The sequence below is a fragment of the Ostreococcus lucimarinus genome, chromosome 17 (genome assembly GCF_000092065.1).
Source record: "Ostreococcus lucimarinus CCE9901 chromosome 17, complete sequence".
Taxonomy (NCBI): Eukaryota; Viridiplantae; Chlorophyta; class Mamiellophyceae; order Mamiellales; family Bathycoccaceae; genus Ostreococcus; species Ostreococcus sp. 'lucimarinus'.
In genome coordinates this window covers 290445-317873 of record NC_009371.1, presented here as the reverse complement: position 1 = coordinate 317873, position 27429 = coordinate 290445, and the positions used below count along the sequence as shown (strand labels likewise).

The following is a 27429-nucleotide window of genomic DNA, read 5'->3' as shown; positions in this document are numbered from 1 at the left end:
CGCCGACGCGCGGGTGCCGACCGCGCACACGCGCGCGCGCGCGACGCGACCGACGCGCGAGACGAATGAAGACGACGATGAAGACGATGAAGACGCGCGCGCCCGCGCTCGGGGCGACGACGCGAGGAGGACGCCGAAGCGCGGCGTCGAAGACGATGCGGTCGACATCGCGAGGATCCGAAGCGTCGCGACGACGCGCGATCGCGAACGACGCGGCGCTGGACGCGACGTCGGCGGTGAACGCGCGCGAGGCGTTGAAAGCGTTTCCGAGAGTTGAATCGTTCGCGCACGGACCGACGCCGTTGGAGTACTTGCCGCGATTGAGCGAGAAGTTGAACGGCGTGCGAGTGTACGCGAAGCGGGACGACGCGTACGGCGTGCTGACGGGAGGGAATAAGACGCGAAAGCTGGAGTATCTCATGGCCGAAGCCCTCGCCGTGGGGGCGACGATGGTGATGACGCAAGGGGCGACGCAATCGAATCACGCGCGGCAAACCGCGGCGGCGTGTGCGAAATTGGGATTGAAGTGTCACGTCTTGCTCGAGGATCGGACGGGACGCGAGGACGAAAACTACACGCGAAACGGGAACGTTTTGTTGGATGATTTGTTCGGTGCGACGCGAGAATACCGTCCGGGTGACCAGGGGTTAAACATGAACGAAGAGCTTGAGCGCGTGGCGGACGAGTTTCGCGCGAAAGGCGAGAAAGTGTACACCATCGTAGGCGGCGGGTCGTGCCCGCGAGGCGCTTTGGGATACGTGCGCGCGGCGCACGAGCTCTTGGATCAAGCGCGCGAGATGGATATCGAGTTCGATCATCTCGTGCACGCCACCGGTAGCGCGGGTACGCAGGCGGGACTCGCCGTCGGCTTACACTCCGTCGATTCTTCCCTTCCCTTGCTCGGGTTCGGCGTCCGCGCGCCGCAACCGACGCAAGAAGCCAACGTGCACGCGCTCGCCCTCGCGACGTGCGCCGAGCTCGGCATCCGTCCGATCGAGCGTTCCAAGATCGTCGCCGACACCAATTACGTCGGCGACGGCTACGGCATCCCGACCTCGCAAACCATCGACGCCATCAGGCTCTTCGCGTCGACGGAGGGCGTCCTCCTCGATCCCGTCTACAGCGGCAAAGCCGGCGCCGGTTTGATTGACTATTGCGCGCGCGGCGTCTTCAAACCGGGCGATCGAGTCTGTTTCTTGCACACCGGCGGCGCCACCTCTTTACACGGCTACCTCGACTCTTTCTCGTCTTGATCTTGTTGTAATCGACGTCCCGCTTTCGCCTTCCGTCGCGCGCGTCGGCGCCAGCGCTGGCAGAGGGCACCGCGCGCGCCGCTGATGCATCACATCGCGACGCACCGTCACGATTCCGTTCCGTGAATCGCGCGACGCGCGCGCACAGACGAAAACGATCAAACGATCGACGATCGACGCCCGCGACGACGCGCCCGAGGAGACGTTTTACGACGCGCACGAAAAGATGAGCCTCGAGCAACCGTCCGTGGAAAAGATTAAAAAGATGCCCAAGCCGAAAACGGTCGCCCCGGTGGTCGAAAAGGGCGAAACGACGACCGCGACGAACGAATTGAAGCAGTTGGCGTTCGTGGTGAACGCGACGGAGACGTCGCTGGAGTACGTGAAGACGCACGCGTTGACGAAGCGGGCGACGGCGGCGTACGAAAAGGCGCGAGACGCGACCGCGCTGCGAGGGTCGTTGACCAAGATTGAAAGCTTGATCGCGCATTACGGACAACCGGTGGCGAAGAAGGTGTGTGAGACGTATCCGGTGGCGCTGATGAAGGCGGACGCGAACGTGGACCGGGCGGTGAAGGTGCTGAACGAGGCGTACGAGACGCGCGTGAAGAATTCGGCGCCGGTGAAGACGGCGAACGCGGCGTACGCGTACGCGATCAAGGCGAAGGAACAGTATCCGGATAACTTAGATGCGCTGAAACAAGCGAGATCGGAGTACTTGTCCAAGGTTGAGCACGCGATCGAGGAATTGAAGACGCGCGCGGTGAAGCTCCCGGAGGAGGCGATGACGGCGTTGAAGATGGCCATCGCGCAAGCGCGCGCGGCTCTCGATTCCGATAAGCTCTTCGCTCGCGTCAAGTCGTTGTGGGAGCAGGTCATCACCAATCCGCGCGTCGTGGCGGTCGTCGAAAAGGCGACCCCGGTCGCCGAGCGCGTGTTGGCGCAGCCCGTCGTGAGCAAAGCCATCGACGTCGCCGCGCCGTACGCCGTCGCCGGCGGCAAGTACGCCGTCGCCATCGGTAAGCGCGTCATGCCCACGGCGATCACCGCGTAAACGGCGACGCCCTCTCGCCTCACCGTCGCTGTACCAAGACATCTCATTCATCGTCGTCGATTCCGCGTCGACGATCGTCGTCGTCGCCTCCGCGCGCCGTTCCGCGAGGAACCGCCGGCGATTCGCGTCGACGATCGTCGTCGCGCCATCGCGCCATCGCCATCGGTCGTTTCGACGCCATCTCTGACGTTCTCGCGAATAACAATCTTTCTTTCTTCATCTCTCCTTCGTCTCTCTTCGTCGCTCGGTCGTCTCGGTCCTCCTCTGATTTCCCTCGATCGACTGATTGACCGTTCACGACTCGACGGACGGACTCCGAGGGCTTTGCGCGCCCTCGCGCCGCGCGCCGGGCTCGCGCGCGCGCACTCCCACGCGCGCGCGCCGCGATGTCGCGCGTCGTCGTCGCGCGCCCGCGCGTCGCCGTTCGCGCGCGCGCGCGCCTCTCGAGCGCGCGCCGAGGCGCCGAGGCGCGAGGCGGCGCGCGACGCCGCGATTCGCTCGTCCGACGCGCCGACGCCGCGATGGACGGCGCGAGCGCCGACGACGGCGGGTTCGACGCGCGCGGCGACGCCGAGAGCGACGCTCGAGGCGCGGCGGCGAAGCGGCCGACGAACGCGTTCGCGCGGACGAAGGAGAAGGACCCGTACAAGAGGTTAGGGATCGACGCGGACGCGACGAGCGAGGAGGTGTCGAGCGCGTTTAATTACTTGATTCGCGAGCACGCGGGAGACGAACGAGGGGTGGAGGCGATCGAGGCGGCGTACGATAAGGTGATATCCGAGAGACTGTCGACGCGGAAGATGCAGAAGGGACTTAGGAAGATGAAGAAGGAGAAGAATAAGGATGGGGTCGATTACGACGCGCCGTTGGTGCAGCGGGTGAAGGCGATGTTCGCGAAACCGGATCAACAGACGCTGATCAGACGGACGATGCTGTATGTGATCATATCTGGATGGGCGATCGCGGCGCCGGCGACGAGTGGACCGGCGTTTCAGATGGCGTGCGCGTTCGGGACGTGCGTGTACTTTTTGAACGAAAAGCGCGGGGGTCAGGGAACGCTCGGAAAGGCTTTTAGGGACTCTCTCATCGCGCTTTTGCTCGCGTGGCTCGTGGGGTCGATCGTGCCGGTGTACATCCCACTGTTCCCGCAGGGTGTGGCCCCGGAGCTGATACTCGCGTTGTTCAGCTTTGTCGCGATGTGGATCACGTGCACGTTCTTGAAGTAAAAGCTCGCTGAAATATTACAACATCACACATTCTTGCGACCGTTCGCGCCTCGTCGTTCAATCGCGCTCCTCTAATCGCTGCCTTGGGGCGTAGCCGGGTGGTTTGGGGGGCAAAATATCGTACCGGAGCAGCCGGCAATCGACGCCGCCGATGCCGACGACGTGTTTACGAGACGCTCGCATGCGAATCGCGCGAGATACCTCTGGGTTTCCACTGAGCACGAAAGCCGAAGAGTCGGGACACTCGCGCTTTAAGAATACGCCTAATGAATTCCACACCTGCTCGAGCGCTTCTTCTGCGCTGATGTCGTTCGAACCAACCGTCGTGTCGCGATCGAACGAGTCTTCGTCGCCGTATTCGTCGTCGTAATCCCCAGGGCCCACGCGTCGTCTACCGGCGGGTTCGCCCGCGCCGATTCGTTTACCCCACGGTGGGTTCGTCACGACGAGTTTGGGTGCGTTCGGGGCGATTTTCGCCCCAGCGCTCGATGCGGTGATGTTGAACATCTCGCAATCGTTTCTGAAGACGTCGATCATGCCCGCCACGCGCGCCGTCTCTGATCCTTGACCCGCCAACGTCACCGCCCCTGGATGTATATCGTTCCCGATGATCACGGGCGGCGTCGGTACCGCCGTGCGCGTTTCTGCTCCTATTCTTCTGGCATTTTCTAAGCACTCCTCAAAAGTTCTCGGATTGTGATCGGGCCATCGCTCAAACGCGTACCCGATGGTTTCGCTGCGAATCAAACCGGGGGCGACGTTGGCCGCCATGAGCGCGCCCTCGATGAGGAACGTCCCGCTTCCGCACATGGGATCGATGAGTACGGGTGGCGGCGATCCAGCGGGGTCGCGTTGCCACTCTTCGAGCATATCGGGCCATCCCGCCAAACTTAACATCCCCGCCGCCGCGCTTTCGCTCAGCGACGCGCGATGCATGGCGTTGCGGTATCCCCGTCTGTGCAGCGATTCTCCGCTCATATCGCGGTACATGATGATCTCGTCGCGATACAGGGTGACGTAAAGAGGCACATCCGCGGCGGCGTAATTATCCGGCGGCGAAGGCCTCGTTCCCGTGGCGTCCACGAGGGCGTCGCACACGGCGTCCTTGACGCGAATCTTCGCGGCGTGCGACGAAGTAATCTGCGAGCAGTCCCACAGGCGCGTCTCCACGCCGAACTTCAGCCCATCTCCGCGCTCGCCTCCCGGTATGACCTCTTCCCAAGGCACGGCGTGCTTCACGAACTCGTACACACTCTGCGTCCCGCTCACGTATGGATCCAAATATCCTCGCTTGAGCTCCACGAGCACGCGAACCGCGCTCCGCAGCCACACGTTCGCGTCGTACCCAACTCTTTGCGTCCCCGTAAACGACACCCCAGACTTCCCGATCACGATATCACTCGCATTTATCATCGGCGACGCCAACTCTCGCGCCACGACGTCCTCCAAACCCGGATGACACGTCGCGTAAAACCTCCGATGTCCCGCTCGAACCGGCTTCGGCCCCTCGTCCTCCCGCGCCGCCTCCCGATCTCGCCCTCTCGCGCCCTCCCTCGCGTCGTCTCTTCGTCCGCCTCGTCCGTACGACTGCGCGCCGTGCCTCTGATCGTGTCTCCCGCGCGAGCGCGCTCGATCGCCCGTCGGTCGCGACCGTCGTCGCCGCGCGCCGTCGTCCCCGTCGCCGCGTCCGCGCCACTCCTCTCGTCCTTCCCCGAACCCTCCCGCGCTCGTTCGCCCCTCGCGCGCGCTCGCGCGCGAGCGCGAAGCTCGACCGTCGTCTTCGTACGCGTCGCGGTCGTCGTCGTCGCGCTCGTCGCCCGCGGCGCGTCGCAATCCGCTCGCCCAACCGCCGCCGCCGCCGCCACCGCTCGCGCTCGGCGTCGCCTCGATCGCGCTCGACCGCCGACGAAGCGCGCGCGCGACGACGACGGTCTTCGTCGAGCGATCGCCGCGCGCGCGCTCGAGCGCGTGCGCGCGGAGCGCGCGCGCGACGACGACTCGCATCATTTCGAGCCGCGATGTGCCGCGCGCGCGTCGCGCCGCGCGCGTCGGTGGCGCCGCGTCGGCGCGTGACGGCGCGCGCGATGACGCGTCGCGACGTCATGTCCGCGTACGCGGCGTTGGCGCCCCTGATCGCGACGACGAGGCGCGCGGAGAGCGCGACGAGGGACGGTGACGACGACGACGACGACGGCCGACGGCGCGCGGCGAGGGACGCGCGCGCGAACGCGTACGCGCCGACGCGCGAAAACGCGGGAAATTTCGCGTTCGCGCCGCCGCCGAGCGCGCCGGTGCCGGTGAAGTTCCCGCGAAAGCCGCTCGAGGGCGCGTTCGCGGTGCTGCTGCTGCGGTCGGCGTACGAGGCGATCGACGACGTGGACATGCTCCCGATGGACGAGTTCCAGGCGACGTCGTGGAAGTTTCGAGCGTCGGAGTGGGAGCCGTACAAGTATTTGTACGAACCGCTGCGGATCGAGCAAGGGAAAATCACGGATCCGCTGTATTTCGACTTTGTGACGTTCGTGCAGATGGCGTGCGCGTCGCGAGCGATTCCAAAGGCGGCGAAGGTTTTTGAGGAACGTACGGGAGCGGAGGGTCTCGTGACGGTCGTGCGGAGGGATCCCGCGTTGATGGATAACGCGAACTTGCCCGAGGCGATCGCGGAGAGGTGTGGGAAAAAGATTTATGAACGCTTGCGGAGAGGGTTCGATCGCGGGGAGGATTTCGACGTGGCGTACTTCAAGGGCACGCCGGCACCGGTATCGGCGAGGGGAGGGAAGGAGCGGCTCGATCTCGCGGTGGAGGGTATGCGAGATATCGCGGAGGTGTTCGTGAGGAGCGGGTACGCGTTGAGGATCAGCGTGGATTACGATTTGAGGGGTGCCGCGCAGTCGGATGCCGAGATGGCGTCCTCGGCTGAGCGCGAGCGACGCGTTCGCGTTCGCGTCAACGGACCGGCCACGCTGTGGGGCGCTCGCGAGCTTGTCTCGCGAGGACTCGGATCGCCCTCGACGGAATATTTAGGATTTTGTTTGACGGCGTTCTTAGACGAAAGTGGCGTCAGGAGCTCGTACTCGGAGCGCCTGACCGAGACAGAGATTGATATGGCGTGGACATTGAATGTGTAGATTATATGTGTTTCACAACAATTGTACAATGAATTAATGATGAGTGCCTCTGATATCGTAATTTTTAGTTGATGTCCATCGATTTCGACGCCGCGCGCATCTTTTCCGCGGCCAGGTCGGCGATCAAACCGTCTCCAGTTCTCGTGCGTTTGGTCGAGGCGTCGCCGCCGCCCCCCGCGGCTCGCTCAAAGGTCTCGCGTTCTTTCGTCATGACCTCGTCCTCGGCTTCGGCTTCGGTATCGCTTGAACCAGAGGATGAACTGCTCGTCGAACTCGTTTGTTCACCTGCGCTGACTTCGCTTCGACGAGGCTGCGCATCCGCCACCTCGGCTAAATCTGGACGAACCCGTCGCAACTTTTCCAGCCATCTAGCAGACATTTTCGGTCGCGCTCGACGCGTGATGCGCCACACCGCGTCGAATCGGGCGGAAGTCGAAAAGTTTTGCGTCACCGCCATGGTGTGGTCGAGATTCAGCACTGCGTGCCACCAACCGTCTGGAACGAACATGATTTCCCCAGGATGTTGGATGACATCAATGGGTGGGGGCAATCCTTGGCGCTTCCACTCCTCTGTCGTCGTTCGAGGGTACATTTTGTTGAACCAGGTCACCGATTCACCATCCAGACCAATTCCTCGCGGCTTGATCGTCGCCTTGTCCACCGAGCGCGGCGGATAAAGCGCCCAACGCTTGCGTCCCGAAATCAACGCATTCCAAGCGCTCGTCGCCAACGGGTCAACGTGCACGGACGAACCGCTCCGAGGCGGCCCAAAAACGATCCATCGATAAGGCGGTCGACGCTTCGCCCCGACGTGCTTGAACAAATCCTCCTCGAACCAATCTGGAATCTTGAAGTCCTCCAATAACGACTTTGTCTCCGGCTTGTCAAAGACGCTCCCGTCGAACGCATACATCGGACTATCGTCTCGCATGTGCACCGGATCGTTCACGTAATGCTGAATGTGCTTCATCTTCAACCGCACCGGGTACCCATCGTCGTCCGTCCCCACCTTGAACTTGACCTCTCGAAACCGCTCCGCGAGCGTGTCTACGCTCCAAAACCGCCCGCCGTCGTTTTTATAACACCCCCAATCCTCCATCGCGTCCGTGATCACGCACGGCGTCCGTGTCCTCTCGAACCTTTCGATAAACTCTTCCTTTGTCGTCGTCTTCACCGATATCCGCTCGATCGCGTGTAAATGTTTCAACGACCGCGACGTCGCGTCCGCGTCCTCGTACGCGTACCCGTGCTTCGCCCACCCTCCCTGTCGCACCGACAGCTCGCTCCTCGTCCGCCGCTTCGCCGCGTGTATCTTCTTATTCACGTGCTCCTCGTGCGTCTCGCTCGACCTGTACTTCCCTCGTCGCTCCGCCGTCGTCCCGCATTCGCGATCGACATTTCGCATAGTCTCCGTGGCGGCGGACGAATTCGACCGCGAACTCGCCCCCGCGTCGCCCATCTTCGCGTCCCGACCCGTCTCGACGTCCAGCGAGGCGCGTTTCGCGATCTCATCGCCCTCGCGCGACGCCCGGTCGACGACGTCGACGTCCATCGCGCGCACCATCCGTCGGCGCGATGTGCCGACGATTCGCGCGCGCGCGGCGCCGCGTCGATCGATCGATCGATCGATCGGCGCGATCACATCGAACCTCGTCCCATCGATCGCGTCGAACGCATCGATCGACGACGCGCGCGGTTCGATTCGGTCGTTCGCGATCGACTGGATTTCGCGATCTCCGATGCGCGCGATGACGTTCGATCCGCGGTCATCGAACCACGTTGCGTTTCGCGAACCCGCGCGTGTTTCGTTTTTTACGTCGTGAACCCGAAACGGGGTTGGGTGATGGTCGATGGCGATCGACACCGACCGACCGCGCTCGGGTCCACGGAGGTGAGGATGGGGGGACGCACCCGCGGCATTCCGCGCGCGCCGGGTCGCGATCGTCCGGCGCGTCGCGAGCCCGAGGCGCGGGCGCGCGGGCGCACGGATCCCGCGCGGGCGCGCGGCGACGCGCGACGGACGATCGACGCGTCGAGGGCGACGCGCGCGGTTGATTTCGTGGACGGTGTAAAACGCAATCGGAACGCACTCGCGCGTGTTTGACGCGGTGTAGCGCTCGAGGCCGCGCGGCGTCCGGGCACGAGGGCGTTGGAGGCGGTCGACGATAAGGAGATGTCGCTCGATGCGTCGTCGTTTTACGCGAAGAAGGGTGGTGCGGTGGATTCTTCGGACGACGAAACCGAAGGGCCGGGCGCGTCTGGACGCGGTGCGCCGGGGAAGATTATGATTGAAATCAAGCCGTTATCCGCGATGACGAACGCGAAAACGAACGAGAAGCCGTTAGATGCGTTTTCTTTCGCACCGCCGCCGCGGGCGAGGATGTCGGCGCGCGTGGACGCCGTCGAGGGTGTGAACGCTGACTCAAACGCGACGTCGACGACGGATCGACCGGAAAATGAAGCGCCGGGGACGTCTGCGGCGGTTGATGTAGCGAAAGATGGATCAGACGAGGCGCAAACGACGAAACGTGGAGGTCTGTCGCAGCTAACGCGTGATTTAGAGGCTTTCACGACGATGACGGCGTCGAAATCGGTCGCGGCGCCTACCCGCTCGACGCCGAGGCCGAAGCCACTTGCGGTCGATCCTTACGATATGCTCGACGCCATCGTCGGCACACCGACGGCCGATTCGTCGGGAATAGATAGCGTCACGGTTGACAGACATCATACATCGTCTCCACCGAGTCGATCCAGTCTACAAAATCGTGAATTAAACGCCCTGAATGGAAGAGGAGGTGGTCGCGAGCACGAAGGACGAACATCGAATCGATCGATAGGCGGAGGGTCGACGTCCGGAGTAGTGAGCCCGCGCGGGGGCGTCTCAAGAGGATCGTTCGGAGCGGAATCATCGGCATTCTATGAAGAACTAGCGCAAATTTCGCTACCCGATACCGATACCATCAACCCGCAACGCGAGTTCAATCGCGGAGTCGAGCTGTTCGACGCCAACAAGCTTAGCGAGGCGCTGTTCGCGTTTGTCGCGGGAGCCGTGAATGCGGTGCACAGTGGAGATCCTATCGCGCTTAGATGCGCGGCGTACGCGACAACGTGCAAAATATTGCGCGACTGCTCGACGTTTCTGGCAGGTAACGTCAGCGAGTGCGCTCGGTTGACGCGGCACCTCGTAGCACTGCCTAGAGTCGAGGATCGACACCGCCGGGCGTCGCTTCGGTTCGCCAGCGCGAAAAATTTCAAGGTAGGCAACGCCGGGGTGGCGGGGGAGATGATCAAAGAGCTAATGTCGATAACATCATCGTCAAATTGGGGAAATTTGGAAGCCATGCTGGCGCAGTGTGAGATGCGAGGCCAAAGGACCGACGACGTTCCGGAAACCGAAGATCCTAAGAAGATGTGCGCGGCGACTCTGGAATCTATCCCGAAAAGTGCGAACGGGATCGAATGCAAAGCGTGCGGGGCGCTTCATTCGACAAAAGCGGCGTTCGAGACCGGGCAATGCGTGATTTGCCGATCGACACTCGCCGGGACGAGGCAAAATACCCGTGCCGAGGCTTCGTGGTTCTAATGCGCTGTTCTCGTCAAAACAATCGACTAAATAATATTCTGTAATGCTAGCTAGTGCTAAGTCGCTCATCGTTAACGCGCTATCTAAATCTATCTTTCACATCGTCTTCACGACCTCGTACGCAACCAGGACGATCGCACCCGTAGGCGCCGCTCGAGCGGCTCTGGGGCCCCACCCCGCGAACAACGCGTCGACTCCCCCGGTGCGCGCGATGTGTGCGAGTTCACCCACGATCCCACGACGAGATACACCCGGAACGGTCTCAGTGGAAGAAGCAAAGTCTACTGGCGCGATATCGCGTATTTGCACGCGAGTCTTCACGACGTCCAGAGGCGTCGTGAGCGCCGCCACCGCGGCGCCCGCCGCGCACCCGCTCACGAAATTGATCCCCGCCAACTCTCGCGTCGTTCGTTCTCGACGATGTCCCGCGACGTCGCCTCCGAGTATCGACCGGAACTGCTCGACGGCGTACCAATACATCGCACTGTACGGCACGTCTCTCGCCAGCGTCGGCCCGACGCCCGTCCACGCGTTTCGAGCGCCCGCCAACATCCCGCCTCCTCTTCCCCCCGCGCTCTCTCTGAGCGCTCCCACGAACGCCCGTCCCCCGCTCTGTCCATACACCCCCGGACTCCCGCGACGCGTCGCTAACACGCGCGTGCGGGCCAACTCTAACGGCGCGCACGCCGACACCGCCAACGTTCGACTCGCCGCCCCCGCGAGCGCCGGCGCCGCGTTCTCTCCCACGCCCCCACTCTCGATCAACCATCGCAGGGCGTAGTCGTAGCACGGCAAATATATGCCAACCGCCGGCAGCGCGACGAACAGCGCCCCACCGGTGCCTCGCCAGAACCCTCGCGCGCCCTCGCGTCTCGCCAGCGTTCGCGCCGCGTCCAGCGTCTTCGTCGGCAGCGCGCACTCGGGCGCGCACATGTACGTCGCGCTGCCGGTCGTCGGGCACGTCGTCGGGCACGACTTTGCGCTGTACGGCGCGAGGTTCAGGCGGTTGATTCGCGCCAGCGCGGCGTGGTTGGCTTGGATTTGTGTCTTGATGACGTCGAGTGGATTGGTGACGACGGCGGCGACGCTCGCGGCGCAAGCGCTGGCGACGACGCGCGTTCGAAGCGTGACCTCATCGCGCATCGGATCGAGGGCGCCGACGGAGGCGTCGACGCCTCCGTCGGTGCGCATGGCGAGCGACTCGTTGTGAGGCGACGGGGCGCGGCGGCGGCGACGCGCGAAGAGACGAATTTGATGTTTATCGCACGCCTAGGAGTGATAACGGGGACAGAGGGGCGTTGGTGTGTTGTCGGCGAGGGACGGCGGTGAGCTTGGGAGAGGCGTCGGGGTTCTCCTTGTCGGCGAACGGATTGGCGCGGCGTCGCGCGCGACGCGCGGGCGACGGTTGCGTCGACCGAGTCTGTTCCTTCTGTTCCGGCGGTGCGTCGACGATGATCGTCGTCGTCGTCGTCGCCGTCGTGGATGATGGCTGAACTTGGTCGGGGCTCAGTGCGAGCGCGCCTGGAACTGTCTTCGCGGGTTCGGGGGTGGCAAGGTCGCGGCGAATCGCCTCGACGACGGCGAGCTCGCTCGAGAGCGATGACGCCGGTCTCTGGGCTCGCAGCGCGTCCAACTCGCTTTGCATTTTTGCCATCGCCTCTTTCGCGCGTCGCGCGTCGATCTTCGCATCCGTGAGCTCACAGTCGAGTCGAGCTGAGCGCGCCTCGGCGTTGGCGAGCTCTTCCTCTCGCTTGGCCAAGGTGGCTTCGACGCCGTCGCGTTCGTCGATTGCGGCGCGCTGCTCGTCGATCGCGCGCTGAAGGTTGGCGTTCGACGACTCCAACTCCTGAGATTTCCAGCGAAGCGACTGCTCGCGGGTTGTCGCCGCATTCACGTCCACTTGAGCCGCCGCCAACGCTTCCGAAGCGGCGGCAAGGTCCGACTTCAAAGCCTCCAGTTGACTCGTCAATTCAGCGATGCGCTCCTCGGCGTGAACGTTTTGCTCGAGCGCCATGGCGTATGACTTTTGGTTTTCGCGCTGCACCACCGCTCTGTCGCTCTCGAGCGCGTTCATCTTCGCTCTGATCTCCCCGAGTTCGTCCTCGGCGCGGGACGAGACGCTCTCCGCGGTTTCGCGACGTCTACATTCCGCCAACCACTCGCGGTTGGCGTTCTCGATCATACGCTCGGCATCTTTCAATTGAACTTCCATGATTCCAATGCGCATCAAGGACTCTTCATTTTCTCGAACGAGTCGCGACGCTCGCGTCTTCGCGGCGTCTCGCGCGCGTCTCGCCGCGCGAACGCGAGCCTGCAACTTTGCCATTTTTGTCGCGTCTCCTTTACGCTGCGTTTGCATGAGCTTTGCCGCGCTGTCGGCTTTGGCATACAGCTCGCACACGCGTTGCTCGAGCTTAGCGAGCAAAGAAGTGATGACGACGTCTTGCGACGACGACTTCTCGAGAATCTTTTCGTGCTCTTCGCACCGTCGCTCAGCCGCGTCGCGCGCCGTCGCAGCCACGCGCACGCTCGCCTCCTTCTCCAACACGCGCCGCTCGGCGTTCGCGCAGCGTTGCTCGAGAGTCTGAATCTTAAACTCCGCTCCACGCCTGAGTTCGTCGTACCGCGCGCGCGCTTTGGCGTCGGCGCGTTCGAGCTCGTCGATTTTGCTCTGCCTCGCCTCGACTTCGCGTTGAAGGTCGTCTCGCGCGGTCGTCAGAGCCTCGATGCGAACGCGATAGGATTGCGCACCCTCTAACCGCGCACGCTCCATGTCCGGACCGAGTTTTTCTCTCAACGCCTCCAACTCGCTCGTCGTCTGCGTCAGACGAGTTTCCAAATCTTCGTTTCGCCGACGCGCGTCGGTGATTTCTCTCTTCGCACGCTCGACGAGCTCGCAACTGTGCGCCGCGTTGGACTCATCGCTCGACGCCATAGCGCGTTGCGCACGACTGGCGCGTTGTTCCGCTTCCTCGACGCGCTGCTTCATTCTCTCCGCCGCACGCACCGCTCGAAATACGCGCGCCTCTTGCTCGGCGCACCGCTCGCTCGCCTTTTCGCTCGCCGTCCTCGCTCGCGTCGCATCCGCCTTCACCGCCTCCATCGCGCTCGCCAAACGCTCGAGCTCGCGCGTGCGCTCTTCCAAGCTTTCCCTCGCGCTCTTTTCGCTCGCGCACGCCTCCTCACACCGCCGTCGCAGCGTCTCGTTCTCCGCCTCGGCGCGCGCGCGCGTCTCCGCCTCCGCCTCCGCCCGCGCCTTCACCTTCGCCATCTCCTCGCCCTCTCCTCTCGCGCGCGCCAGCTCCTCCGTCCGCGCCTCCAACTCCGTCCTCAACCTCTCCGCCTCCGCCGCGCGTCGCGCCTCGAGCTCGCGCGTCGCTCGCTCGCGCGCCTCGCCCTCGCGCTCGAGCGTCTCGCACCGCGCCGCGCGTCGTCGCAGCGCTCGCTCGTACTCCCGCCTGACGCTCGCTTCGATCGCCCGTCGTCGGCCGTCGACGTCCGCGATCGTCTCGCTCGCCCTCGCGCCTCGCCCGTCGTCGCGATCGACGCGCGCGAGCGTCCGCGGCCGTCGCGTCGCGCGTCGCGCGTCGGTTCCCCTCTCGGCGTCCGCGAGCGCGCGTCGCGCGTCCACGCGCGCGCGCGCGCCGTCGGACAGGCACGCGTCGGCGTCGGGATCGTCCGCGCGCATGGCGACGCTCGCGTCGCGCGCGACGCGTTTCGCGCGGCGTCGCGGCGTCGCGATGTGCGCGCGCGACCGCGCGCGACCGCGCAACGGCCGAATCGCACCCGCGCGCGGCGCTGACGCGTACACGAGCCCCGAAACGCCTAATCACATGGAATTCACACGCATACGAGCGCCGAAACGGCGCATCACGCGGGATGCACGCGACCGGCACGTATACGACCGCCGAAACGCCTAATCACATGGAAACGACACGTATATTAGCGCCGAAATGGCTAATTACGCGTAACCGACGCCCGTCACCCGAAAACGCGACGAACATACCCGATTTTCGCGAAAAAATACAAGGGTTTATCCTTATCCAGCGCGCGCGCGTCGACCCCGCGCGACACACACGCACGCGCTCCGACACGATGTTTGCCCTCGTCACCTCCTCCGCGGCCGTTCGCGCGAACGCGCCGGCGCAATTCAAGCGCAACGTCTCCGCGCGGTGCGTCTCGAGCGACGCGCGACGCGACGCGAGGTCGCGCGACGCGGGACGCCGCGACGACGCGACGCGCGATTTCGCGCGATGGGCCCCCCTATGCGTTACGCGCGCGCGCGCGCGCGGGCGCGCGCGCGACGCGCGGGCGAACGCGACGCGACGCGCGTCGGCACGGGAGAAATACGGCGGCGCGACGCGCGCGAGGGCGGGTCGAGGGGCGTCGCGAGGGAAATTTTCTCGTCGTCGACGTCGCGGCGACGACGCCGCGGCGACGTCGACGATGCTGACGAGGATGACGAGGATGACGAGGACGGCGTCGTCGAAATCGCGCGAGGACGGGCGCGAGGGTTCGACGACGTCGCGACGACGCGAAAAAATTCGAACCGCGGAAGACTGACGAAGCGCGCGCCGTCGTCGTCGCGTCGTCCGCTCGCAGCGCCGGATTCAAGGATTCCGTCGCCGGCAAGTCCAACTGGAACGCCTACGAAGGCTCCGACGAGAAGACGCTCTCTCCCGAGGAGCTTCGCGCGAAGAACGCGGCCGAGGAGAAGGAAATCCAAGCCCGTCGCGCCGCCGCCGCGAAGAAGATGGAGGAAGAGCGCAAGGCTGCCGGCATGTAAGCGCCGCCTCGCCGTCCATCGCGACCGGCGCGCTCGTCGCGCCGCTCGCGCGCGCTCGTCGCGCCGCCGTCGTCGTCGCGCGCCCGCGTCGACGCGCGACGCCTCGAGGCGTCGCGTTTTATTCGCGTTGTAACCGACGACGAACGCGTACTTATCATCACGATCGCGTCGCGCGCGTCCCGTCGTCCAATCGTCGAATCGTCGAATCGCGGCGCGCGCGCGCCGTTTGTCCGAACATCGCATATATCGTCACACCGCGCACTTTCATCGGACATCGAGCACCCTTCAAAGCGCACGTAAACCGCATCGGGGGCGACGCGACCGTGAAAACCAACCGCGCGCTGTATGCGCATACGCGACATCGCCGCGCGGCCGCGCGCCGCGCGCGCGCGCGCGCCTCGGCGCCGCACACGCGCGCGACGCGCGCCGGCGGCGTCGACCCGAGCGCGCCGCGGTCGCATGCGCCGGAGCGCGCTGGCGGCGATGCGCGTCGCGGCGACGGCGCGCGCGCGCGCGCGCGTCGACGCGCGCGCGCCGGCGGCGTGCGCGACGCCGAGGCGCGCGCTCGGCGCGTGCGCGGTCGTCGCGCGCGCGGGAAGCGCGAGAAGCGTCCGGAACGCGCTCGATCGATTCGCCGCGGCGCGCGCGACGACGACGGCGCGCGCGCGCGCGAGCGGCGACGCGGGCGGGACGCGACGCGCGAGCGGCGACGCGCGCGCGAACGCGCCGGGACGCGGGAACGCGCGCGACGGCGCGTGGGCGACGAAGGAAGGGCGCGCGAAAGCGACGGCGACGGCGGCGCGCGCGGAGGAGGGCGGCGGGAGGGATGAGCGTCGAGGGCGAGGCGGTCGAGGGCGAGGCGGGGGACGAGGGCGCGGAGGACGCGGCGGACGGGGCGGACGGGGAGGACGAGGGGGGCGGCAGGGACGCGAGGACGCGCGAACGAAGTCGAGAGGGGGAGGGAAACGATCGAGTAAAGCGCCGCCCGCGGCGGTGGTGACGCACGGGGAAAACGGACGAGCGATCATGACGCGGCAACTCGCGAAGGGCGTCAAGGAGCGACTCGGCGTCGACGGGCAGAACGTACGGAATATTTTACACAAGGCGGCTATGAAAATGCTGTTTAAGCAAAGAATGTCGACGACGATGAACGGACCGGCGCACGATCAGACGTTCATCACGACGGTGAGGACGGTGGTGCCGCACGGGGCGATTCAACCGACGCCCGCGGACGCGACGGCGATGGAGGACGACGCGGTGGAACTCGTCAACACGGGGGTGGCGTTCGGGAAGAAAGAGTCGCAGGCGCTGGCGCTGATAGATTTGTACGAACAGTTCACGCAGTGCGGGATCAATCCCAAAGATCCACCGGACGTGCGTAAGATGCTCATGGAGCGAGCGAAGGAGTCGCAACAGGCGAAGAAGAACAGGGCGCAGATGCTCTTGGAAATGCTGAATTCGACGCGACCGTCCATGGTGACGTCGCAAAAGCAGCGAAATTTCGTCACTGAAGTTAGCATGCTCGTTGATGGTGGGAAGAAGCTCGAGGGAAGTGGGAAAGGTGCGAGTAAAGCATCGAGCGAAGCCGAGGCAATAATCAACGCGGTCCGCGAACCGCTCGCCGCTGTCGTCGGCGAGAGGCGGCTCGAAGAGTTGAATCGAATCATCGACGCCTCGCCTGCGAATCACGTATCAATGATGTCAATGCCCGCGTTACCGGATAAAGGAATCGATATTCTCGTCGAGGCCATGGGTTCGCCCGAGGAACACGACGGTAGAATGTCTGAGCTAGTGGAATTACAAGCGGAGTTTGAGGCCAAGTTTTCGGCGCGACAAGAGTCAAAATGGCGTAAAAGCTCCGATGGACCGTCGAAAGCGGAAGAAATACTCAAGGCTGCGCGCGAGTCGCGTGCGGCGGAACGCGTTGCGGCGGAGAATAGCGAATACGCCGAGGAAGAGGCAAAGCGATTGCGAAGAGCCGTCGAGAACGAGCAAAGCCCTCAAGCAGAGATGAAGAGAATTCGCGATGCGCTGCCCATCAAAGCCATTCGCGAAGATCTCGTGAAAGCGTTGCAAACACATCAAGTGGTCGTCGTGAGCGGAGGCACGGGGAGCGGGAAATCGACCCAGTGTCCGCAGTACATCTTAGAAGACGCCATCCAACAAGGCGAAGGGCCGAACACGCGCATTATCGTCACCCAACCACGACGTATCGCCGCGATATCTGTCGCTGAGCGCGTCGCGGCGGAGCGCGACGAACCGATTGGGAACTCGGTGGGTTTCGCCGTGCGATTACACGGTAATTCACCGCGCGACGCGGCGAACATTGAATTCGTCACGACCGGGGTTTTACTTCGCAGACTCATGAGAGATCAAAATTTGGAAGGTATCTCGCACGTTATGATCGACGAAGTTCACGAGCGCGACATTAACACCGACTTTCTGCTCGTCTTGCTCCGCGAACTCATCACCACTCGACCGGATTTGCGAGTCGTTTTGATGAGCGCGACGCTCGACGCGGAATCGTTCAGTGACTACTTTGCGGGTGAAGATACGCAGGAAAAGGTACCTTTGATGAGCGTACCGACGAAACCGCGATGGCCTGTAGAGATCGTCCACCTCGAGGATATGCTAGACGGTGGAGGCGAGCTCGAAGTCGAAGATGAAAGTCTTGTAAGCGAGGAGGAATTCAACGCTCGTAAGCGAGAAATCCCAAGTCGATTGAAAAAGCTTGCGAAAGATTTGCTCGCGGCGCAGGATCGCGCGTTGCAGCGCGAACTCGAGGAAGCCGAAGCCGAAGAAATCGCTGCGCAGCAACTTGAGCGCATATCGGCGGCGGAGGACGAGCAGGTGGAAGTGGAAGTGTCTGAGGACGAAGACGATGTCGACGATGACGACGACGACGTCGACGACGTCGACCCTGCGCTCGAAGACATGGCGATGAAGTTGGAAGACGTCGAAAATAATCGAGGAATGTCACCTCGTCGCATGCGAGCGTCGTCTCGCGTGCGTGCTCTTCGTCGAGCGGTGGCTATGCGCGACGCGCGCACGGGCGAGTCGTCCATGGGCAAGAGTGGAGCTGGTAAGCGATTCGGCGCGAACGAAACGAAGGAAGTGAGCGAACTCACGATTCAACTCCTCGCCGAAGTCGCTAAACACGTCGCGGCTATCGAAACCGACGCCGGACGTAAGGGTAGTATCTTGTGCTTCCTACCCGGTTGGGATGAGATAAAGTCGGCGATGGCGATACTGGAGGAGACCACCGACCCCGAGCTTTACGAGAAGTTGAACGTTATACCACTTCATTCGACGATTCCTCAAGAAGAGCAACAAAAAGTGTTCATACCGGCGCCAGATGGCGTGGTGAAGGTCATATTAGCGACGAACATTGCCGAATCTTCTGTCACCATCAACGACGTGCTCGCCGTGGTGGACAGCGGTCTGGTACGAGAGATGTCTTGGAACGCCGAGAGCGGAATGTCGACGATGGGCACGGTCGGAACGTCGCGCGCAAGCGCGACACAACGAACCGGTCGCGCTGGACGTGTCGCCCCTGGATCGTGCTACCGAATATATTCTCACGGTACTCTGCACGCCATGGCGGAACGACCGACGCCAGAGATCCAGCGCACGGCGCTCGAAGCGACTTGTTTGCAGACGTGCTCGATGACCAACACCGGAGTACAACACTTCTTGTCCAAAGCCATGGACCCTCCGTCGGACGAGACTGTGGAGTATGCGATGGATAGGCTTTTTAAACTCGGCGCCATCAAGACGAACGAGGCGTCTGGAGGCGAAGTCCTCACGCCCATGGGACGATTGCTGTCCATCCTCCCGCTCGATCCTGGGACTGGACGGATGCTCATCATGGGAGCAGTGATGAAATGTCTCGATCCAGTGCTCACCGCTGCGGCGTGTTTCAGCTCTCGGGATCCGTTTTACGTCCCTCCGGGGATGCGAGACGAGGCGCGGCAAATCAGACAATCGTTCTGCGCGACTTCAGATTTACTCGCCACTGTTCGCGCGTACGATGCGTTCCAGACTATCCAGTACGATCAAGGCTGGGACGGCGCTCGGCGTTGGGCGAGCGATAATTTCATATCCATCGCCGCTTTGAACACCATCACTTCGGTTCGCTCGCAGCTCTTGCACGAGCTAAACCGTATCGGATTGGTTCAAGATTACGATTTGGACGGGCGATCGATGAGTAAGAAGACGCTGCGATACGATGCATCGGTGAACTATAACGCCGCCAACGAATCGCTCTTCACCGCGGTTTGGGCGGCAGGACTCCCCGGGAACATCGCGGCTCGGCGGCAGTTTGGCAACTTTGGCACCCTGCGAACGCGCACCGAGGACCACGCCGGATTACACCCCTCGAGCGTAGCTTTCCATCGCAAACCACCGCGCGACCGCACGCCTCTTCCTCGATGGTTCTTGTATCGAGAGATGATGCTCAGCTCGCAAGTGTTCTTGCGAGACGTCACGGCGATGCGCCCCGAGCAGCTCATGCTCCTCGGCGGTCACGAGCTCTCCAAGCGAGACTTTCTGGATGGTGATGACGCCGCCACGGCATCGAAGGCGCCCGAAGCGGGACTATTGAACGAATCCGGCGAACTCGCGTCGTCGAGCGACGCCGATGGCGCGTCTGATGACGGCGACAAGCGAACCACCTCTCACCGAGCCATGCTCGACGACTGGATCGTCATCGATTCGCAGTGCGCCGATACCATGGATCTACTCACCGACGTCCGTCGCGAGATCGATGCCGCGCTGGCTTTCAAAGTCATGGCTCCTCGCAAACCACTTCCGGACGCCAGCGAAAACATCGTCGACGCCGTGGGCGGTTTATTCCGCATCCTCGACGAGCGAGACGCGTTTCGCCAGCGTCAGTTCCGCCGTCGCGACGCCGATTACGATCGCGGCGATCGCGGCGGCGGTTTCCGCGGCGCTCAGCGCCGCGGCAACTAATTCATTTACCACGCGTTGTTTTTCTGTAGTCACGCACGCACTCACTCCACTCGTGTAATCGAAGTCGTGGAGCAGAGTCGTCAACCCACGCGTAAGTGTGCAGGCTGGACAAAACGGTTTTCGCGATTTCGGCACTAATAGATCTAAAGCACGGTAAATACGTAGAAAACTCGACGAGAACTTAAGTTATGTGCGATGCTGTTAGTCGCCCTGCACTAAGTTTGTGCGTAAGTGTGCAGGCTGGACAAAACGCAATCGCGATTTCGGCACGCATGGCTCTAAATCACGGTAAATACGTAGAAAACTCGACGAGAACCAATCCAGGGTGCACGACGGGACGAGAGCTCGAAACCCAACGAATGAATCTCGACGTCACCGTCCGACGCGCTCGCGCGCACGTAGAAGCGCCGACATGCCGCTGGCGCGCGCCGCCGCGCCGTCGTCGCGCGCGCACGTCGCGCGCGCGCCCTCTCTGTCGCGCGCGCGGGCGTCTCACGCGCGCGCGCGCGCGCACGGACACGGACACGGCGCGTCGATGGGACAACAAAAAGGCTTCGTCGAAGAGATGCGACGCGTCGCGATGTCGCTGCACACGCGGGAGCAAGCGCCGAGGGAGGGAGAGAAAAAGACGGACGCGACGAAGTCGGAACAAAAGCCCGTGGCGCGATGGACGCCGACGGCGGAGGGATACTTGAACTTTTTGGTGGAGTCGCTGGCGGTGTACGAGGCGATGGAGCGCGTCGTGGCGGCGAACGAAAACGAAAAAACGTATGGAAAGTTTAATAATTGTGGGTTAGAGCGCTCGGAGGCGCTGAGGAAGGATATTAAGTATATGGAGGAGCGATTCGGGTTGGCGCCGAGGGAAGCGACGGGGGCGGGGAAGGAGTACGCGGAGACGCTCAAGGCGCTCGCGGCGACGTCGCCGCCCGAGTTTATTTGTCACTTTTACAACGTCTACTTTGCGCACAGCGCGGGGGGACGGATGATCGGACGCAAGGTGAGCGAGCTCATTTTGGATGGTAAAGAACTGGAATTTTACGAGTGGCGCGCGAACGGGGGCTTGGATGAATCTTTGGCTCGGGTGAGAAATTTGTTAAACGAAACCGCCGAGGCGTGGTCGCGCGAAGAGAAGGATCGGTGCCTCGAGGAGACTGGGAAGTCGTTTCAGCTCTCCGGACAGCTCCTGCGCTTGATTGCGTGATACGTCAGATTATCATTACAAATAAACATACAGTTTCACGCGCGCGCTTGTGATACATATACAGACGAAGAAATTCTCAACCGCGCAGAGGCGTGAGCCTCGGCTTGGCGCCGCCCGGCGTCAGAATCATGTCGTCTGCGTCGTTCTCGGGATCGATGTCACCCACGATCGTGGATGTGGGTGAGATTGATTTCGACTTGCCGGTTTTCTGTGGCGTTTTCGGCGATGTGCGTCCGCTTTTGGGCGGCCACGAGCCCGTGCTCAAGGCGCCAGACGAGCCAAAGCGCGAGAACCCGCTCTTGGTCGGCGAAGTCGAGACGGGGGAAATCGTATCCCCGACCGAATCCACCATGCCGTAAAATCGCAAACCCAACGGAACGTTCGCTTCCGCTTCGTTCGGAACCTGAGCCTTGACCATGGCCATGATGTTTCTGACCTGCGCCTCGGAGAACGCGCACCGAGGAATCGGATCGGCGAGCGGGGCGAGCTTGCGTGCCCCTGTCCCGGGCTTGATGTTCGAATCGATGAACTCCAATATCGGCTGCAAGTAGTCTCGGTAATAGGAAAAATAGTTGTGCGTGCCGTGCGTGGAGTGGAGTTTGCAGTGTAGCCCCGCCGCGCGCCTGATTTCGTCGAGCTCCTGGGCGTGGGCAAACGGCACGACTTCGTCCTCGATCGCGTGCACGATGAGCGTTCTCGCCTTATACGCGCGCACCCATTCGCGATTATCCCATCGATCATCCATAATGTGCGCGATTTGCCCCAAAAGCACTAACCCAGCCTGTTTCACGCTCGTGAAAGGGGAGTGCAAAATCACCCCGCCCAACTGCGCGCCGTCGAGTCGCTCCACCGCCGCCGCGAGCTTGGTCGCCGGTCCCGTCCCGAGCGATCGTCCGAGCACTACGACGTCTCGCGGATTCACCCCACACTCTTCCGTGACGTACACGTACGCCGCCGCGACGTGTCGATCGACCGCGCGTTCGTACGCCACGCCCTCCGACGTCCCGTATCCCGGATACTCCACCAGCAGCACGTTCGCCCGCCAGCACTCCGCGTCTCGCGCGCAGAGCGAGTGTATGTGTCCGATATCGCACGCGTTCGCGTGACAGTGTATGACGACTCGCTCCGCCGGCGCGCGCTTGCACGCGATCCACACGCACGGAAACTCGTACCCCGCCCCCGACCGCACCCTCGCGCAGTGCGCCGGCGACCACGGGTGCGACCGCGCCCCGTACGAGCTCGCGGGCGCCTGAAATATAGCCTTATTGATCAGCGACATTCCCTCCGCGCGCGGCCACTCGCCCTCGTGCGTCAGCGGTTCGTCGTCCGCCGTCGCGCGTCGTCCCTCGCTCGTCGTCGCCTCCTCCGTCGCGTCCGCGCGCGTCATCGCGCGCACCACCGCGTCCACGCGCGCGTCGATTCGATCTCGCGTCGCGCGTCCGCGCGTCTTCTCCCGGCGCGCGCACGCCGCGAACATCGTCGTTCGATCGATGTCCCGGTCGGTCGATCGATGCTTCGTTCGACGACGACGGCGCGCGCGATTCGATTCGGCGCGCCGTCGTCGTCGTTCGCGTCGTCGCCGTCGTCGTCGCGCGCGCGGTCGCCGTCGTCGTCGCGCGCGCGGTCGTCGCGCGCGCGGCGCGATGGCGCGCCGACGCGGCGCCGATGCGGCGCCGATGCGGTGCCGACGCGGCGCCGACCGACCGGCGCCGACGCGCGCGCTGGGGGCGTATAGGGCAAACAGTGAGGAGGGGGTATGGTTCGGACATTCGGTGCGAGTGACCCCTCGCGACGAGTGCCGACCCCTCGCGAAATCTGAGGTGACCCCTCAGGGGTCGGGTATTATTTTTTTTATTTTTTTTGCGTTTGCCTTCGCGAACGCGAGGGTCGTTCGTATTCGACGCGCGCGAACCCTAAGTGCGTCGCGAGCGATCGCGCCGAAACGCACCGAAAACGCGCGGCGAACACGCGCCGAACACGCGCGGCGCGGCGACCGGGCGTCGAAGGGTCGCGATGGACGCGCGCGGCGACGAGAACGCGCGCGGTGTTACAACGATGATACTTGCGTCACGACGCCGGCGCGGCGCGGGACGGACGCGCGACGTCGACGACGAACGCGACGGCGGGCGACGGCGCGGGCGCGAACGCGAAGCCCGGACGCGAAGGGCGTCGACGCGCGTCGCGCGACGCCGACGACGGCGACGCGCGAAGCTCGCCGCGCACGCGAGCGGTGATGCCGAAGGATTTTAAGCCGCCGCGAACGACGCCGGCGTGAAGGGCGAGGTAGGCGCGCTCGACGGCGTCGAGCGCGGCGTCGGCGAGCGCGTCGGCGGCGGACGACGCGGCGGCGCTCGAGCCCGCGCTCGAGCCCGCGCTCGAGCTCGAGCATCGCACGCCTCGCATCGCTCGAAACTGATCGTCGTGAAACACGAACGTGCCCTTGTTGTTCGTCTTGAGCGCGTCGACGCGCTTGCCGTGCGCGAAGGTCCAAAACTCTTTGCACGCGCACATGATCGCGCTCTGCTCGTCCGCGAACGGATCCTCGTGCGCGCTCACGCGCTCGCCGACGCGCTCGCCGATGCGAAATCCCACGCGTTCGAGCCTGTCGCACGCCGCGCGCGCGGTCTCGCCGTCGACGCGTCGCATCCAGTCCGCGGCGTCGTCCATGAATTCCTCCCCGGCGTCGCCTCTCGCCGCGCCCGCGCGCGTCGCCCTGAACGCCTCGCGCACCATCTCCGCGCACAGGTGATCGAACGCGCTTCGCGACACCTCCCCCGGGCGATCGCGCGTCGACGCGCGCATGCCGCGCGCCGCGCGATGGCGATTCGTTCGGCGGACGCCGCGAGTCGGTCGCACTCGTCGACGCGTCGCGGTTGATGTCGCGCGAGCGCGCGACGCGCGGATGAACACGCTGGAAGAAACGCTCGCGTTCCTCGCGCCGAGCGAGACGGCGCGCGCGTACCTCGACCGCGCGCTGCGAGAGCCGCTGCGGAGCGGGATTCCGTTCGTCGACGCGCGCGACCCCGAACCGGCGCTTCGCGCGGGAGAGATCGTCGAGATCGTCGGCGCGCCGGGGTCGGGGAAGACGGAGTTCGTCACCGAGATCGCCGCGCACGCCGTGCTGCCGCGAGCGCGGGACGGGGTGCGGTACGACGGGAGCGAGGCGCGGGTGATCGTCATCGATTGCGATGGAAAGTTTGACCAACTGCGGCTGCTGCGAGCGCTGAATCGAAAGATTGAGGAAAAGCTGGCGAACGTGCGAGAGAATCAGCGAGTGACGATGCGAGATGAGGTGTACGAGGAATCGATGTCGAGATTCACGCTGGTGAGGGCGCACGGGATGGTGGACGCGTTGAAGACGCTGACGGCGCTGGACGCGGCGTGGAGCGGAGCGATCGAGAGCGCGAAAAGAGACGGACTGTTCGTGGACGCGGAGACGGCGGAGACGAGGGAGACGGGGGAGGACGCAGAGGGTGGAGGTACGAACGGTGCCAAAAGCGGTGAGATGGCGAAATTCGCGTCGCAGCGGTTGGTGATTTGTGACAACGTGGCGGCGTTTTACTGGCTCGATCGAGCATCGAGGAAGGACCACGGGGCGCCGTTTAACATTCAGCGCGTGTTTTCCGCCGCGGCGAGATTGTTCAAGCGCCTAGCGAGCGCGCATAGGGCGGCGGTTGTGGTGACAAAGACGACGTTGTCGTCGAACGATGGTCGACGGGGTGGGCAGTACAAGGATTTCTTACCCGTGGAGTGGACGAACGCGGTGACGCAGCGCGTCTTGTTGGCGCCGTCGAACAAACGCGTTGGATACGGTGAGTACGCGGGCGTAGCGACGTGGGACGTACCGGTGCGCCGCCACGGAGGCGCGTACACGGTCACCGAGGAAGGCATGCGATGTTAAACGTAGCGCGCGCGCGCGACGATTGAACGAACAAAAGATAGCGCGCCACGCATTTAGATTCTTGTAAAGTACGTGTGATTTGTTGTATCGAAATATCTTTCTCTTTTGATTAAAATAGAATACATTTGGCACAAATCAAACAAATAATACACCGCGCAGTCGGCGTTGTCTCGTGATGACGATACCGCCGTCGCGCTCGCTTGGTTACCCGACATGATGGAATACTCCTTGATCGCCTTGGGGTACGATGGGCGTACCGCGGTAGGATAATAGTTACCGCGATAATCCCGTCCATACTTACTAACCGATTCGGTCTCTCGATTCGGTCTCTCGATTCTCACAGAATCTCACCCCTTTCTCTCTCCATTTCTCGACTCTGAAACGCGTCGGCTCATTCGTCCCACTGCATATCCAACGGACACGTCGGCGATGCGTTTTCAGTGATGCGCTGCTCGAACCCGGGTTTATCGGCATACACCACACCTTCTTGTTGCGGAATGGCGATGGCGAGCGAGTTGAAATCCGCGTGGGCCTTGACGTCGGCTTCCATCATCGTCGTCTCGTCGTCTTCGTACGCTTCTTCCCACATTCTGTGCATGTGCGTCACGAGAGGATAGATTTGCTGCGGTGTCACGTTCGCCGCAACTCGGAGCGTCGGTGGACACAAGGGCTTGATGCCCAAGTTCAACCTCGACGCTGCGATGACGGCGGCGGCGACGCGCGACGGCAGCTCGTTGGCCAAGCTCACGTCTTGCACGCACAACGAGTACATTTGACACACCAAATGTCTCAACTCCTCTTGATACTGCGGCGTCCACACACCGACGTCCACTTCGTCCTCGCTCGTCGTCCCACCGTTCATCATGGTCAAGAAAGATTCCAAAAAGTGCGCCGGCGTCAGAATGCCGAGCTCCCATTTGAGCTCGATCAACACCGCCAACTCCATCTTTTGAATGATATCCGGCGAGTACATGTTCGACGTCCACGCGCGAAGTTTCGCCATCGTCGGCACACGTTCCTCAATCTCTTCGTATTTCACCGCAATCTGCAAGCAGCACAGCGCGACGAGATGTAAAGACGTCTTCGGCACCACGGTTTTCGACAACACTCGATCCTGCGCATTCGTCGCGTCCGCGTTCGTCGTCAGTCGTTCGTTCAATCGTTCGCCATCGTCCCCATCGCGCGCGTTCGTGCGTTTCGAATCGTTTCCGACGTTTTATTTTTTTCGCCGTTCGTCCGAACATCGCGGTCGGTCGCGGCGAAGATAAGATCAAGATCGCCCCTGGCCCCCTCCCCCGGAATCAGCCAGCCAGGAGGCGAGACAGTTGATCGCGTCGCATCGCATCGTCCACGCACCATGTATCCGATCGCGACGTCCGCCGTCGTCGGCCCGTACCGCTCCCCCGCGCACACGTCCAAAATCCACTCCACCAACTGCGCCCGGTACGCCGCGTGATGCGCCGTCGCGCCGTCCAACACGAACGCCCCGTGATCCGCGCGCTCGCGCCGCAGGAGCTCGCGCGCGACGTCGGCGCATAAATCCGCGCCGTCCGGCCCGATCGCGTCCGCGCGCGCGCGCGCGAGCGCTACCATCGCATCGCGCGTTTCTCTCTCCGCCCGTTCGTCGATCGCGCGCGCGTCGCGATCGCGCGCGACGTCGAACGCGACGCGTTCGTCCTCGACGCGGTCGTCGTCGTCGTCGCGCCCCTGGCCCAAGTCCGCGATCGTCGTCTGCGACGAGCACTGCGTGCTGAACGAGTGCGCGCGCTCGCGCGCGATGGCCTCGCCGTCGACGGATTCGGTTCGACGAAAATCTTTCGCGCCGTCGTCGCGCGCGGGCGAGCCCGCGCTCGGCGCGTCGAGCTCGCGCGGCGTCGCCATCATCGCCCGCGTCGCGCGACGCCGATCGATCGCGGCGACGTTAACAACGACGTCGCGGGTCGGGTCGGCGTCGCGGGTCGGCGTCTCGCGCGCGCGTCGATCGATCGAGCGACGTTCGAATCGATCGACCGCGAACCGCGCGCGTCGCTCGCGTGCGCCCGGCGTGCGCGCGCGTGTGCGGCCGCGCGCGCGCGCCCCGCGTAACGCGCGCCGGGCGCACGCGCGCGTCGGGCGTCGTCTCCGGGCCACGCGCCGGACGTCCGTTCGTATCGCCCGAACGTCCGAACCCACGCCGGACGCGCGGCGATCACGCATTCGCGCGCGCACGAACACCATGAACCGTTCGTGAAAATCGAAATCTCGCGCGCGGGTTTTTTTCACAGCCCTCATGGGCGATCGACGCGACGCACTACGGGAAGATATTATCCACCCCCGCGCGGGATTT

The 27429-nt window shown here is 63.5% G+C and overlaps 15 protein-coding genes across 15 annotated transcripts; 8 read left to right on the top strand and 7 right to left on the bottom strand.

Moving 5' to 3' along the window:
• The first annotated feature begins 70 nt into the window (after positions 1-70).
• On the top strand, positions 71-1612 carry OSTLU_28382 (predicted protein). Its single transcript, XM_001422225.1, has one exon. It carries the CDS (start codon positions 156-158, stop codon positions 1251-1253), a length of 1098 nt encoding a protein of 365 aa, XP_001422262.1. The 5' UTR covers positions 71-155; the 3' UTR covers positions 1254-1612.
• OSTLU_28380 (predicted protein) lies at positions 1557-2767 on the bottom strand. The gene has a single exon (XM_001422120.1). The coding sequence runs from the start codon at positions 2525-2527 to the stop codon at positions 2351-2353; it is 177 nt and encodes a 58-aa protein (XP_001422157.1). The 5' UTR covers positions 2528-2767; the 3' UTR covers positions 1557-2350.
• Positions 2768-2828: 61 nt separating this feature from the next.
• On the top strand, positions 2829-3533 carry OSTLU_42185 (predicted protein; the record flags this gene model as incomplete). The annotated part of the gene is made up of 1 exon (XM_001422224.1): positions 2829-3533. The coding sequence occupies one exon, from the start codon at positions 2829-2831 to the stop codon at positions 3531-3533; it is 705 nt and encodes a 234-aa protein (XP_001422261.1).
• Positions 3534-3647: 114 nt separating this feature from the next.
• On the bottom strand, positions 3648-5009 carry OSTLU_10175 (predicted protein; the record flags this gene model as incomplete). Its single annotated transcript, XM_001422119.1, has 2 exons — positions 3648-3812; positions 3918-5009. Coding segments are annotated over 2 exons (1257 nt in total), but the record flags the coding sequence as incomplete, so codon positions are not given.
• Positions 5010-5635: 626 nt separating this feature from the next.
• Positions 5636-6661, top strand: OSTLU_28377 (predicted protein; the record flags this gene model as incomplete). Its single annotated transcript, XM_001422223.1, has 1 exon — positions 5636-6661. The coding sequence occupies one exon, from the start codon at positions 5636-5638 to the stop codon at positions 6659-6661; it is 1026 nt and encodes a 341-aa protein (XP_001422260.1).
• Positions 6662-6725: 64 nt separating this feature from the next.
• On the bottom strand, positions 6726-8066 carry OSTLU_42117 (predicted protein; the record flags this gene model as incomplete). Its single annotated transcript, XM_001422118.1, has 1 exon — positions 6726-8066. The coding sequence occupies one exon, from the start codon at positions 8064-8066 to the stop codon at positions 6726-6728; it is 1341 nt and encodes a 446-aa protein (XP_001422155.1).
• Positions 8067-8621: 555 nt separating this feature from the next.
• Positions 8622-10244, top strand: OSTLU_28375 (predicted protein; the record flags this gene model as incomplete). The annotated part of the gene is made up of 1 exon (XM_001422222.1): positions 8622-10244. The coding sequence occupies exon 1, from the start codon at positions 8835-8837 to the stop codon at positions 10242-10244; it is 1410 nt and encodes a 469-aa protein (XP_001422259.1). The 5' UTR covers positions 8622-8834.
• A 96-nt stretch (positions 10245-10340) lies between these two features.
• On the bottom strand, positions 10341-11387 carry OSTLU_28374 (MC family transporter; the record flags this gene model as incomplete). Its single annotated transcript, XM_001422117.1, has 1 exon — positions 10341-11387. One exon carries the CDS (start codon positions 11385-11387, stop codon positions 10341-10343), a length of 1047 nt encoding a protein of 348 aa, XP_001422154.1.
• A 115-nt stretch (positions 11388-11502) lies between these two features.
• Positions 11503-13179, bottom strand: OSTLU_28373 (predicted protein; the record flags this gene model as incomplete). The annotated part of the gene is made up of 1 exon (XM_001422116.1): positions 11503-13179. The coding sequence occupies one exon, from the start codon at positions 13177-13179 to the stop codon at positions 11503-11505; it is 1677 nt and encodes a 558-aa protein (XP_001422153.1).
• Positions 13180-14339: 1160 nt separating this feature from the next.
• OSTLU_28372 (predicted protein) lies at positions 14340-15260 on the top strand (the record flags this gene model as incomplete). The annotated part of the gene is made up of 2 exons (XM_001422221.1): positions 14340-14416; positions 14847-15260. 2 exons carry the CDS (start codon positions 14340-14342, stop codon positions 15028-15030), a joined length of 261 nt encoding a protein of 86 aa, XP_001422258.1. The 3' UTR covers positions 15031-15260.
• A 1780-nt stretch (positions 15261-17040) lies between these two features.
• On the top strand, positions 17041-18969 carry OSTLU_42076 (predicted protein; the record flags this gene model as incomplete). The annotated part of the gene is made up of 3 exons (XM_001422220.1): positions 17041-17698; positions 17888-17985; positions 18142-18969. Coding segments are annotated over 3 exons (1584 nt in total), but the record flags the coding sequence as incomplete, so codon positions are not given.
• Positions 18970-20536: 1567 nt separating this feature from the next.
• OSTLU_89558 (predicted protein) lies at positions 20537-21202 on the top strand (the record flags this gene model as incomplete). The annotated part of the gene is made up of 1 exon (XM_001422219.1): positions 20537-21202. The coding sequence occupies one exon, from the start codon at positions 20537-20539 to the stop codon at positions 21200-21202; it is 666 nt and encodes a 221-aa protein (XP_001422256.1).
• Positions 21203-21719: 517 nt separating this feature from the next.
• Positions 21720-22340, bottom strand: OSTLU_6846 (predicted protein; the record flags this gene model as incomplete). Its single annotated transcript, XM_001422115.1, has 1 exon — positions 21720-22340. A coding segment is annotated over one exon (621 nt), but the record flags the coding sequence as incomplete, so codon positions are not given.
• A 1764-nt stretch (positions 22341-24104) lies between these two features.
• On the top strand, positions 24105-25103 carry OSTLU_93957 (predicted protein; the record flags this gene model as incomplete). Its single annotated transcript, XM_001422218.1, has 1 exon — positions 24105-25103. One exon carries the CDS (start codon positions 24105-24107, stop codon positions 25101-25103), a length of 999 nt encoding a protein of 332 aa, XP_001422255.1.
• Positions 25104-25230: 127 nt separating this feature from the next.
• On the bottom strand, positions 25231-27148 carry OSTLU_28367 (predicted protein). Its single transcript, XM_001422114.1, has 2 exons — positions 26460-27148; positions 25231-26217 (listed from the first exon to the last, which is right to left on the bottom strand). Exons 1-2 carry the CDS (start codon positions 26694-26696, stop codon positions 25495-25497), a joined length of 960 nt encoding a protein of 319 aa, XP_001422151.1. The 5' UTR covers positions 26697-27148; the 3' UTR covers positions 25231-25494.
• Between the last annotated feature and the right edge of the window lie 281 nt (positions 27149-27429).